The 14,115-nt window shown below is 37.1% G+C and overlaps 1 protein-coding gene across 5 annotated transcripts in view; it reads left to right on the top strand.

Moving 5' to 3' along the window:
• Nucleotides 1-14,115, top strand: part of CACNB2 (calcium voltage-gated channel auxiliary subunit beta 2) — a 261,413-nt gene that overhangs the window by 96,317 nt on the left and 150,981 nt on the right. Inside the window, exon 1 of one of the 5 annotated variants that reach the window (XM_069859542.1) lies at nt 31-793. The exons of the other annotated variants lie outside the window; for them this stretch is intronic. Coding sequence (XP_069715643.1) covers nt 713-793 — 81 coding nt within the window. The 5' untranslated portion in view covers nt 31-712. Of the gene's footprint in view, nt 1-30; nt 794-14,115 lie in introns of those variants that run through there. 5 annotated transcript variants of the gene reach the window in all.

Below are 14,115 nucleotides of genomic sequence, written 5' to 3'. Positions count from 1 at the left end.
GAACAAAGAGGAACAAGCGAGGACAGTGATTTTCTGCTTTTGCTTCTGCTTCTGGGATGTGTGTCTCGGCTGGCAGGTGCGTCTAGTGCTGTGGAGGAGGTGCTGGGACAACAGGTGCTCTCCAACGGGGCGGGAGTGGCAGCCACCGCGCTGAGGGCACACACAACACAACAGGTACCTGCACAACCTGTTGGCCTGCATTATTTATTGACATTGAGATCTTAATTCTCTTTATTACTTGGAAGATCCCAGGGTCGTGAAATATTCAGGCATAGCAGCAGTTAAACAGTGCAGCCAGCAACCAGGTGTCTCTGATATCTTCTGAAGGTGAGAGGCTTCCAGTGTTGGGGCTTCATTCCCCTACAAGCTCAGAGCTTGGGTGGAAGCTCGGTGGATAACCAGGCACTGCATTTTGCCAGTGGAAGAGGGAAGTGTCTGTGAGAACAGGTCCTTTTGACTTTTTGCTTTAGCTTTTCCAAGAGAAGAGCCAACTTTGGATTTCATGGATATACAAGAATACAGCCAGCTGCAGCTGAAGACAGGAATTTTGCAAAGATTTGTCTCTGTTTGACTGGATTGTACATTGGAAAGAAAAATGACTTTTTTTATTGTTACCTGACCACATGCTTAGCGTGCCTGTGTCAGCCAGGCTAAGGGACTATACTCCCTGGGATAAGAGAAGCACCTGGAATACACCTCCATCTGACTTTCCATGCTGGTGAGGCTGTTATTGGTCATCTCAGCCTTGCATGTTGCCATGCCAAAAACACCCAAGGCTAAAAATGTGTCCTGGGTAAGTACAAAAAGATGAACAAACTTTTGATAAGTATGCATATTTTTAGATATGTATGAATTTGCTTCTCTGCATATGTAGAATTATAAATTTAAATAGACTGAGGTGTAAGGTATGTTTAAAAAATGTGATTTAATATAATTATATAAATTATTCCTAAGAATTAAGGAAAAACCCCAACATTAATTGCAACATCGGTATTTTGAAGGAACTGTATTTGGGAATTTTAAAATTGTAGGCTTTTAACTTACTTGGTTTTGATATATACTTTTAATTTGTGCTAGTAAAGGGTTTCTGCTACTACCTTTTAAATGCACTGCAAAATTGTTGGGGCTTTCAGGGTAAAGGATCCAGGCTGTAAGAATAAGATTTAAAGATTTGGCGGGGTTTACTGCTTGTAATTATATTCTAATTTCTATTTTTTCATATTTCAGTGATTTGTGACTGTAGATATTCCTTATGTGTGTATGATCCACATTGTTAAACATAATTTTAAAAGTCTCAAAATTTATTTCAGTATGTTGCAATAAGTTGTAACAAACAGAAGGATGAAGGAGTTCACGTTCGGTATCTTTTCTGTTGACTATCTTAATTTTTACTAAGTAAATACATTGCTATTTTGTCCTTATACATTTTTTCTGTGTCAGAAATAGGATTCTCTGTTATGGAATAAAGTAAGCCATGAAATATAATTCCAGAGTAAGTAACAGTGTCCTTTCCTAACCTCTATCTCATATGATTATACAACACTACTTGCACACAGCCTGCTCTACAAAACAAGCAGTCCCAAATCTTGCCCCAGCTGTGTTGTCCACAACTGTATTACTTTGTCTACAGTGCTGGGGTTGTTTGGGAATAAAGGACATCACTGCTAGACATAAGGATACAGATACCTTCTCTTACTTGTGATTACTCAGTGATTAATAGCTGTGAAAATGTGTTAAGTTTCAGATTATTTGGAAATAGGTATTTGTGAAGCAGGATATGCTTATATATAAGCCTAATTGATAGATGTTAGTATTCCCCCAACTTAGGTACTGAAGGATAAACTAGTCACATACACAGTATGTCTTCTGGGAAGTAGAAATCTTATGTGTTTGTAGCTATGATTGTCTCCAGGTTTAGGTATTTAAAATAACTATTTCTTGTGTGATTATGTTGGAGAACACCAAGGTCCTTACTCTTACCCATAATTTTGCACTGTGGAATAATCACCAAGAATAAAATAAGACCTCTCTCCCCCTCCATGCTTTCACTATCACTTTGCACACAAAAGGAAACAGATACATGCTGTCATGAAAAGAGTAAATTTTTATAATCGTTTCAATTGAATAATTGTTACAAAGTATACATATAATGGCATAGCTCTGTATTGTAAACAGCAGTGGCATTTAAATTGTTTCACTTAATCCATAGTTATAAATGTGAAATTTCTAAACTCTAAACTAATTTGTAGAATCAATTGCAAAACGGCGATTTGCAGTATTGCAGCTTATTGCTATGTAAAGAAATAGATGCAGCATCTGAGCCAGTTTAGCTTTTGGGATTACCTCTACTGTCTGTAGCATCTTTTGCCTTCAAAAAAGAATAAATAAAACTGTAGAAGTTATTTGCAAGGATTTCTGACTTAGTTTTGAATTAAGTGTATTATATTAGTAATTTATGGTTGTAACTGGATATTTCCTTAAGCCACAGAGCAAAAGGAAGAAATTCATAGTTCTATGAAAAGACTATAACATTTTTAAGTCTTACATTCATGTCTTTCCCTTTGGTTTCCTTGGGGAGGGGATATCTTTAGTCACTTCTTTGATCTTTTTTTAATATAGGATAAAAGTTATTGCAGCTAAGTGATGGAAGGTATAATTTCCTTAGTAAGTGCAAAGATAATTTTGTGACTGTACCTTAAATGAAAAAAAAAATATAGAATTGCTGTTGTGCTGAGGATGTCTTAAAAAAGTAGTGAGTATGTTTCAGAACATAATAGTGGGGTTTTTTAGTGCTCTGACATTTTGAAAACCTGAGATACCTTGCAGTGAGGTACTAGGGAACCTTACAGAATCTGATACCTGCTTAAAGAATCATTTGTTTTAAATCTGAACAGATGGAGATTATCTTCAACTCCCTGAAAATCTGCAATTTGACTCTGGAATTTTTACCTGTCTGTTGATTTGATCTTGACTTTTATGCATATTCAGTAAAAGTATGAGGGTCTAAGGCTGAATCACAAGGGTGAGTGCAGGAAAAATTTTGGCTATAACCCAGCAAAGCACTTCAGCATTTGAAATTTCAGCTTATTTCTCATCTGCTTTAAGCTTATGGTCAATAAATTTGCTGAGTTAGCATGTTTGCTAAACATGAGTTATTCTGTAATTAAAGTTGGCATTTGATCCTTGTGTCTTTAGCGTACACATTTTTAAGGACAGAATCCACACTATGCTGGTGTATCTTTGTACAAGAGATCGCTACCTGCACAATTCATATTTCCGCTTTAGGGCTTCCAAGTGCTTACCTGGATGCCTTCCTCAATGAATAAAATACAACTGCAACCACTACAGTGTTTAAAAGCTAGGCGGTTTCTGGGACTTTTGCTGACTTTTTGGAAGAATGCATCTAACAGAACCCTGACTCCTGCAAGGACCCTCACCTCAGAAACTGCAGGGCTGGGAAATTACTTTCTCATTTCTTCAAAGAGCTGAGGAATTGACAACTTCTTGGTGGGTTGTTTCTTTCCGAGATGCTCTTCAGATACCATTTGATAGAGCTGCATGAGTTTGATCCAGGCTTCAGTTTCCAGACACGTGAATTACAGCCTTGGTTTCATGCATGCAATCTTGAGGAAAGCTTTGGTCACTGCTGCACATAGTGTGTGGCTTTTTATGTGCAGTAAATGGCCTTGGAGGGGCCATTGTGACTTTAGTTTTAACTTCTGTAGAGAATATTTTCACTTTTGTCTCTAAAGGCTGTTGGTGCTGCCATTTATGAATGCTTTTGAAAACTACTGGGAAGAACTAAGGCTGGCCTAGACATGATGAGTGTAAAATAGTTGTCATCAAATGCCTTAGTTTTTTTTACATTTGGTTTGCAAAATGCATCCATTTAATTGTCCCTCCTGGAATAATTTTGTTAAATTTACTCCTATCAACAAGAATTTAATTTTTATTTTCTAAAATAAGTAATATTGTTCTATGCTTGTTAATGAAAGATCTCTTCCTGATGTTTTCTGTAAACTATTTTGCCAGTGTGTTTTACTGGTATATTACAGGAGTAAACATCTTTAAGTATTCGCTTTAATTTTGTACCTGATGTCATTTTCAAGGATAGCATGATCTTACAGAGTTCCAGATACAGACATTTTTATTCCTATCTAAACGTCCTCTGGCTTTCAAAGCCATACAAGCCCTGCTGGAGGGCTGCAAACCTTGACTTCGTGCCAAGGCAACCTACTGAGCAGAAAGGTCATTGAGCCACAGATATGCAAAAATAAATTCTAGCTCTTTAGCCAAAAGCTGTAGAGCATTCTCCTATGCTCTGCTGCCACTAGTTATAGATTGTGGTACACACAGCAAAAAAAGAACAAAGTCTGTGTGCCATTTTGGTAGAGTAACTCTTCTTCCCTGAAAGACAGGTTTGGGTGGGTAGGAAATTTGCTGCATTGCGAATAGTATAAGTAGGATGCTTAAGAGTGCATGTTTCCATTTTTATTAATATTGAAATTGAGTTGTCAGCGTTATTTAAAAGATAAATCTTGATTGTAAAGTATCCTTTATTCTCTTACTTATTAAGGCTCTTTGTCACACACCTAGTACCACTCAAATTCAAAGGAATGGAATTTACAGAGGAGGAAGACTGACTTTTATGCAGTTAACTAAATTCCTGGTGAATTCTCTGAGCTAATAAAAGGGACTGATGTTTCTATCTCATTTTATTACTTAAGTAGTTGCATGGTGGTACACGTAGTGTTTACAGTGGTACAGAAAGAGAGGGATGAAAGAAGAAACATAGGGTGTAAACAGCGAAATATGCTTGTTCCAGCTCAGAATGTTTCAGGAGGGGATGGGACATCTGTTGAAAATGTAAAGTTCAGTTATATTGATTTGGAAACTCTTTAAATATGGAGTACTTTGAAAAAATAACGAATTAACTGGTCAAAGAAAAAAAGAGGGGAGAGAATAAAATTATAAGGGAGGAAAGGGAGATAAAGAGAAAGACAAAATAAGAGCTTTGGATCTTGAGAGATGTGATAGAAAAGAAGGAGTAAAACATGCAGAAACACAAAGAGGAGAGTGTGGCTACATTAAGGGTTCTGGGTTTATGTCTGCATTTGGTGTCAACCTGAAAATATGACATTAAACAAGTAATTTTGAAGAATAGACTGTGGAGAAATCATGAAAAATTGGTTGAATATTGATCCTCTGAGGAGACTCCTTGTAGTTACCAAAGTGGGTAAAGTAAGGAAATATTAAAGATGGAAATGTCACCTGTCTTTAGAACAATAGTAAAGGTACTGCTTGTTTCAAGGGGTTGCTCTAAGTTATTGAAAGACAGTAGGCAAGGATCTGATGGAAGGTGTAAGTAGAGAACTGCTGACTGCAGTGTTATCTGTTGTCTTGAACTCTCCACGCAGTAACTAGAGTATCTGTGGGATAAGAGACAACTGATTACTTAACTCTGGCTTGCATGGAGAACTTCATCCTTTGTTAAATTGTGGCTCTTGACATTTAAAGGTTGACATAAGCTGAAACTGCTGTAGATACTATTAGTTGAAAAACAACACTGTTGGCGAAAAAAAAAGGAGAAAAAGGTATCATGTTGTTACATAGTGTATGAAGTGGTGTTTCTTTTCAGCAAATCAATAGGGTGCTGTTTTGGTTCTGTCTCATGCTGGCCTAATGTGTGCTAATGTGATATTAATTTTGTCTAATGTGCACGGACTGAAATGACATTGTCATTTGCTTTCCCTTTGGCTGTTATCAAGTCTTTGGTCTCTATTGCAGACAGCTCTTCGCATTCTCAGGTGATAGAGCAAGCTTCCTTGGCGAAGTTCTGATGAAGACTTTGGCTTTCTGCACTGGCTGCCCAGGTGGTTTTTTTTTCTGCTAATAGAGGGTGACCTGAGTTGTCTGCATCTTTCAGAGCGAAATTTGTGGGAAAGCTCTGGTGGCTCCCAGATTATCTCCCTCTGCTTGCACAGGACACGTGTTACAGAATGTTCAGGGGATTCGAAGCACTTGGGAACAAAAGGCAAAAAGCTTAATTATATCTCAGCCCCTCCTCTAGTTTTTCCTGTACTTATTTATTGGTCTAATTCTCAGTGATTTTAGTTGGAGCTGCATGCATAATCTGATTAAAAGAAAGATTGTCAGAGCATGCAGAACTTGAAGCAGGCTTCTGTAAGTTAGAGGACTTGCTTCCCTTGAAATTTCTGAAATAATTCCATTGAATGAGGAGAACTAGGATTCTCCCTCTGTCCTTAAGGCTTCTGGGCTGCACCAGCAGAGTCACACTCATGACAGTTCCTGTGAGCAGTAGCAGTCTGTGTGTGCAAGGCTGTGAGATCGCATTCAGTCTGCTGGCACTGGTAGTCTGGGCTGGATGTAGGTGGTTCAGCCCTATGGATACCACTGCTTGACTCAGGCAGATTGCTTGATCTTTAAAATCAAGCGATCATGTTTGAGATTAAATTAACGATACATTCCAAAATGGAATATATTGTTAATTTTAGTATTTCATCCTTACATCCAGTTTGCTGAGTTTGTGACTACCAGGCAGTAATTTTTAAGAGGTTGGAGGACAATTTACGTAAAAGGTAGAAAGTTCTTTCCTAGAGTACTTTTTCTTAATAGTGTGTAATACCATACATAAGCATCTACCACAGACATCTAATTGCTACTTGTAGTCTCCATGCAGGTATAAAGGGGAAGGTAAGAGGAATGTGCTTTCCTTTTTTCAAGATTCAAAAGTTAGGGGTTTATTGACTAGCAAGTGTTGATAAAAAAGCAGAAGTTACTAGCTGACCCAGTCAAAATCAATTTCAGCTGCCTCGTACTGTTTTGATGAAGAAAATTTCTAGAGACCTTCAGCTTATTCTGGGATAAAGGAGAGAGCAGGAAAAAATACAAACCTGACTTTGAAGATAATGTTGTTTGAGGTGAAATAGAAAATGAAATTACAGAAGCATCTCTAGATAAAAGGAAATTATGCCTGTTTTTTCTTAGTAATATTTGTACTGGCTGTTGACATTAAAATCTGGATACAGGAAGGTCAGCTGTATATTTCAGTGGATTAGTTATTTCTATTGTAATTTTCCTTTTACTTTTATAAGATTTTTTGCCCCTATTAAAATCAGGGCAGCAAAATAAATTTGCAGTGTATTTTTTCCCATATTTAAATTGGAAAGACTAAAGCTGATGGAGGTCTATCTGTTATTTAAATTTATGACAAATTACCAGGTACATCTTGCATGTTTAGAGGCGTAAATGGGCCCAAAGCGTTTAAAGTGTAAATGATTTATGTTTCCAGTGATACATGACAAATCCAACATGTAACTGCATAGGTATTTATGAGTTCTTCACTGAGATCATCAGTACATTAATGAGGGAGTTATTCCTAAAAAGGTAGCCAAGGGAAATAGAAAGGGAGAGAATAAAGCAGCTACTGGACATTTTAGGCTGAGAACCTATTGCATCACTAGGAAGTCTTTATGAATATTAAAGAAGATGGGGAGATTTTAATCCTTTCATGTTTAGTTAATGTTATATATGATATAGAAAGGTTTTGTTGGGTTTGAACAGACTAGGACTGTTTGTTAAGGGTCATGCCCTGGATCCACAAGACAAAACAGTAAAGTCGGTCTTTACAATTAAGGCTATAAAAATTTCTGTTTGGATTCATCTTGCTCTCTTTTTAAAATCCTTTTGCTCATTTCAGTTGCTAAATTTTAACTGCAACTCTGTTTGTGTGGATTTTGTAACATCCCAAAGTTATTTTATACTATGAAATCATATTGCCCTTTAAGTAATATGCGATGCCCCCAAAAAATCATGCATACAGTAGGAAAGGCTCATGAAAAATATTAAAGAAACATGTCCATAATTTAGTCATAAAGGTTTAGATACAGGTGATCAGAATTTCATGGAAATTTAGTAATGATTATATATGCTCAGGTTTTTATGTTTCTGTGTCTGTTTATTTTTTGAAATTTATACTCATTCACAAGACGATACTTGTATATCTAACTATTAAGTCCTATATACTGAATTCATAAGGGCTACTGATTTCATCAAGTAGCTTGTCCTTGAAGGAAAATACAAATTTCCAATGTGTAAATTATTTTTGAGTGTTTATAGCCGATCTGAACTTAATACTGTGCAGAAAACTAAACCAAGTAAAGCATGATTTTTTTTTATTATTTATTGTGGTGGAAAGAACTATGATAAAAATTACCACAACAAAGAAAAAATAACATAGTTAACATAGGTTCTCTGAATGATCATCAGGAATGTATTTACATAGTTACTAGGAAGCAGGTTTTTGTTGCCTTTTGAGGTGTGATAAGAGATGTCAGACCTTTTCTGCAGTTTAATGAAAACCATGTCGTTGCTTGATAATACAAAATACAACAGTTGATAACTAGACTAGATCAGTGTGGGCAATGCTATGCAAAGATGTGTCACCGAAAAAATATATGTACAAATAACATACAAAAACGTGACAGGTACGGAAGCATATGTTACATTCCCAGGATATATACTGGCAAGGCAGATACATCTTTTTCCCATGATACGTGATTGCTAAGTGAAATCGCAAGTGAAAACATCTTGGAAATGAGAGGAGGTTCCGAATAGGTTAGAGATTTTTAAAGAAACCAAACAGCAAAGAAGTAAAGACTGCTGTAAAAGCTTTACATTTCAAGACATAAAAATCCAGGGTTGTGCCTAGAGACCCTCAGTGATGCCTTCTCCACAGAGGCCACGGGGTTTGCCTTTATATCTGACTTTCCTCTGTCTTTATCCTTATTTTCTTTGATTCATACTGGCTTTGGTAGATAAATACATGGCTATTGTAATAGATTCTGTTCCATCTGATACAGCATATTGAATTTTTTCCCTATATTCAGGCCAAATGCTGTTTCCTTGTTTCAGCATGTCCTTGGCCAATCTTCAGGGCAAGTCCCCTCCATGAGACTTCTGTCATATTATAGAAGCTGGTTATTGAATGCGAAATATTCATAAGCAACTCTGGGATAATTTAATAATTTAATCTTATTTGGTAAACTATAAAAGGCACTTTAATAGCTACTGTAATAATATCTTGTTATCTTCAGAATTTTTAGGAAGTAATAGGAGATCCTTTGCAAGCGACACCTCATTTTTAGAATATTCAGCATTTCAAACCAATACAACACTTCAGGTGTGAAGTATTTTATTGCAGGGTTCATCTGTGTTCAGTGCTTGAAGGTTTTACTGTCATGTGGGGTTTTTTCTTCGCTGGAAGGCTTACTTCACTTTCACTTTGAAATCTATCCCATGGCAAAGAGTAACCTGCACTTCCTTTTCACATGATTTCCTGTGCACCTTCCAGTCATTTTGAGATTTTACTGGTTTTCCCCTATATGTATTCTATGCCGACTAAAGAATTCATATGCACTATAGGAGAAAATAATCAAATGAGAAGGTTATGAAATATGTAAAGAACTTCTAAGTGGACTAGCTACACTTACTGTGAGCAAGAATATTTTAAAATTAATATTAAATGTTACTTCTTGAAATAAGATCAATAAACAAATAAAGATATATTTGAAAAACATGTCTCTAAACCCAAGAACACACAACACTGTTATTAAAAAAAATGGAATGTAGCTCTGTTGAGTCCTTTGAGTGCACTCTTTTACAAATATTTTCATTACTGCACTACTCAATATGTTTTCCTGTTGTTAATATAAATGTAACAGAAGTTCTGGCTTACTCTTTCTTTGGCAAACAAGAGCCACTCCTGAATAAGGGACATTCAGTTGTCCTTGAACTTAAAGTTCCTCCCTAAAGGTGCAAGAACGTGTAAAGACATCAGGAAAAACATGATTACATTCCAAATGCACAAAGAGAACAGGGAAATTGAACTAACATTGTCTCGGCTATTGATACGTACCTTTTATTTACTTCTTCATAGAAGGTATGGGTGGCATACAACATCATTTGACAAACTGCTTCCTCTTCATAAACCATCATGTTAGTCTAGTCCTAGAAATGTACCTGCTTATTGGTGAAAATGAGATGTTATTGGAATGCCTCAGCATATTTAAGGCCTTTATTAGGTTGTAGAAAGTTAGAACAGAAGTTGATATACTCTGCTTTAATTCAGGCAGATGAATATACAGCAAAAGCTTCACAGGAAAACCCCCAAATTCAAGGACGTGTGGCTTCTTCTCACTAAAGCATCAATTTACAGACTTGGTCATATACCGTGACTTGCTTCTTACAGACCACAGAGCTAATTTTTTCATGAGTGTTTGGTTGACCACTAAGGAAAGAGTGCACTTTCTTCTAGCTTCTACCATACTGTTTGTTGTAAGGAAATCATATTTTATTTAATGACTGTTAGGTACACTGACAAAACAGCAATCTGTATTTGGTGTGCTTAAGTGCATGAAATACTGTACTTGTGAAGTGAGTTGGTGATATTCTTTGGAGATATTGACAACTGATAGAAAATAAAGTTAATGAGGCAAAATGTCCTAGAGAATGGACATTAATTTCCTCTCAAAATAATATTTTTAGCAGCAGATTTTTGTAGATGAAGCAGAAACATAATCACCCCTTTACAGCTAAAGCAGCATTAAAACTCAGCAACTGATAAATTGTATCCTTCCATGAAAAATAAACAAAAAAAAATCTATTTTTAAAATATATTAATGTAATTTTAACAAATTATTAACCTAATATTGATGTCTGTAGTTTCACTTAGCTAGTTTTCAATTTAAGATATTTAACAAATTCTTGCTCTGTTTTTCATAATTGTAAAATCCTTCTCAATATCAGGGAGACTTTCATTAGAAGCTTTTTCCCATTGTAAATAGAGATAAAACAAGCTGTATGCCAGCTATTTCAGTGCTGACAATTGGACTCTTGCAAGGTCATTACAGAAGCTCATAAACTTAATTAAGTTCTTCTGCAAGCTTTGACGTGAAGAGTAAGTTGAAAAACGTTGGATTGCCAGAAATTTCAAAGTGTTCCCAGTGCTACAGCCAACAAAGCTTTAGGAGAGGGGACAGGGCAGAACAGGGCCGTGCTCTTTAGTTCCTGGCAAAACGACACAAAGATAAAGCAAAACCTCCTAAGTGACTTTCCAACTTTCTTCTGAACAAACTGTACTCACAAGTATCATTTCAAATGTCATCAGCTCTGTCACATCCTTAATCTTGTAACAAAAGGGTAAGAAACTATCTGATGTTTGAAGTCAACAAACCTTTTCTGATTTAACCTGTGCATGCTGTATAACAGTATGAGGACAGCGCTAGGTACAATGGAACTATATTTCTGATGAGTAAAATAACATAAGTCACACATCTTTCTACACTGTCATCAAAGCAGAGAGGTTATTCTCCCTCTGTACTCAGCACTGGTGAGACCGCTCCTCAAATCCTGTGTTCAGTTCTGGGCCCCCCACCACAAGAAGGATGTTGAGGCTCTGGAGCGAGTCCATAGAAGAGCGACAAAGCTGATGAGGGGGCTGGAGAACAGGCCTTATGAGGAGCGGCTGAGAGAGCTGGGTTTGTTTAGCCTGGAGAAGAAGAGGCTGAGGGGAGACCTCATCGCTCTCTACAACTACCTAAAAGGAAATTCTGGAGAGGAGGGTGCTGGCCTCTTCTCCCAAGTGACAGGGGACAGGACAAGAGGGAATGGCCTCAAGCTCCACCAGGGGAGGTTTAGGCTGGACATTAGGAAAAAAATTCTTCACAGAAAGGGTCATTGGTCCCTGGCAGAGGCTGCCCAGGGAGGTGGTTGAGTCACCTTCCCTGGAGGTGTTTAAGGCACAGGTGGATGAGGCACTGAGGGGCATGGTTTAGTGTTTGATAGGAGTGGTTGGACTCGATGATCCGGTGGGTCTCTTCCAACCTGGTGATTCTATGATTCTATGATTTTAGTTTTTTTCACCTGTTTTAGGGATGGTGGGGGGGGATATGGGCTGCCCTGCACGACATGTATTGTTGAGGGTTTTTTCCTCTGATCTCATGTCGCCTCTGTACACTGTTGGACTGGCAATCTTTTTAAATAAATAAATAAAAGCAATGGCCCTTCTTTCCAAAACCAGTGGGAAGTTTATTTTATATTATCAAAACCATGTCATCCAGTAGGAGCCCGCAGGGCTGTAGTACCTGTGCCTATGTCCCGAGCAGTGCTGGTCCGCAGGGCTGGGAAGGAAACCCAAGGCTCCAAGTAGGATGGTTAGCTGGTGTACATGACTGGAGCAAAGCCAGTCCTTGTTGATAGCCCAGCAGCACAGCAGTACCATAATTACTAAGCTGTCTGTGGGAGGACCTGACATGCAGAGATCAGGTCTGGGGCTGCTTGATAAGCAGCCTCAAACACTGAAAGTCACTGCATCAATCTGCTGGCCCTTATTTTCCCTGCAAAGTTCTTCCCCTTTCCCATTCTTACCCAAATAACCAGCACTCCCCTAATAGCTTTTTCTTATTTTTTCCCCAATATATCCTAATTTTGGATGTCTGACAATGTTGCCCAGGTAATAGGGCTTTATACCACCTTACTGATAGGTTTACCTACACACTGTGCTGGGTGTGTGACGAGGTTGATCATCATGGAGAAAGGATCATGTATGGATGGGTAAATAAGGCATCGGTACCTATCTAAACATGAATTGCTATGGGGAAAGAAATGTAATCAGTGTTCAGATCCAAGAAAGCATGCGGGTTCTAATTAGAACTATTTTTGTGCGTGATTCAAGCATTCATGAAGAAATGGCGTTTGAATTGCAGCCTTTCTTTTAAATTTCTCTTAATGTCTTGGTAAATTTGAAAGAGATTATTTTAAGAGATATTTCATAGGTGACCTCTTCCAAGGGACAATGTATTTGGCTTTTTTTTAGAGTGCCTCCTTTGAAATTGTGTTTGTAACTAAAATAAATCATAAAAATGCACACATTACCTCCTTAAAAAAAAATCACTTAAATTGAAATCAAAAACCAAATTGGTCTGGAGTAATTTTTCATGTTTATGACTCATGATAGTGAATTAAGGCTCATGATAGTGAATTAAGGCCTTCTTTTCACTTCAAGCTGGTGCTTTTAACTACTGCCTTCTATCTTTTTCCATAGACATATTGTTGCTAAAGGAAATGTTTGAATCCTATGAGAAATGTGGTATATTCCCACACTAATTGAAACTACTGTATCCTTATAGTATACAGTTTTCAAGGAACTCCTTACACCATGAGTTACATGTGAGAACGGGTCCTCTCCTAGTGATGGTGTAAACAAGTCTGTTGTAAATACTGCATTTTGAAGGAAAATAAATGCAAAAGCTCTTTAGCAATAACCAATGCATTCCAGTTAATTATAATATTGTATGGTAGTCTTTGAACTCTTCTTCAAGTGCTAGTACCTGATATATTCTTGATAGTGCACTAGTGTCATGCTGGTGGTATTTAGTGTGATTTTATAGCTGTATAGCTGTTGGATATTTATATCAACCATTTTATTGTTACCAAGTTGCATTCTATTACAATTCTAAAACTGCACAGAAAATTGACCTATTGAAGATTCAAGGCCAAATCTCGCTATATTGTGAAAAAGAAGGGAGTTAGCTTTCCACAATTATTTCAGTTATAATGCACATAGGAGAAGATTAATACTAACAGTGGTAATAATGTTGAAGCATATATGCAAACAAAGGTTAAACTATCTGTGAAGTACATTATGTTTTGGTGTCAATCATTAACAAGAGACTTAATGGCACTGTTAAAATTGTCATTCAGGTTGACATTTTCAAGACTTGCCAAACTGTGCAGTGTGTAACAATCCATAGGCAATTCCTCACTTCCAGACCACAAAGACTGCTTTAGTGTTTCTCACTGAAATCAGAGCCTTTAAAAACCAGACTTGGGACATAACCATAACCAGCTACTTAATGCATGCATCCTGATACAATTTTGTTTGTATGAGTGTGCATGACTAAAAGGAGGAGGTTGAGGAAAAAAAAAAAATTCGAAAATGTTGTGCTTCCAAAGTAAGTGATTTCTATTCTTTATGATATCAGCCATACTCTTGTATTACACAAAAATTAGCCTAGGTAGATGTTCACATCTTGT

Source organism: Phaenicophaeus curvirostris, chromosome 6, assembly GCF_032191515.1.
Source record: "Phaenicophaeus curvirostris isolate KB17595 chromosome 6, BPBGC_Pcur_1.0, whole genome shotgun sequence".
Taxonomy (NCBI): domain Eukaryota; kingdom Metazoa; phylum Chordata; class Aves; order Cuculiformes; family Cuculidae; genus Phaenicophaeus; species Phaenicophaeus curvirostris.
This window is presented reverse-complemented; position numbering and strand designations above follow the sequence as displayed.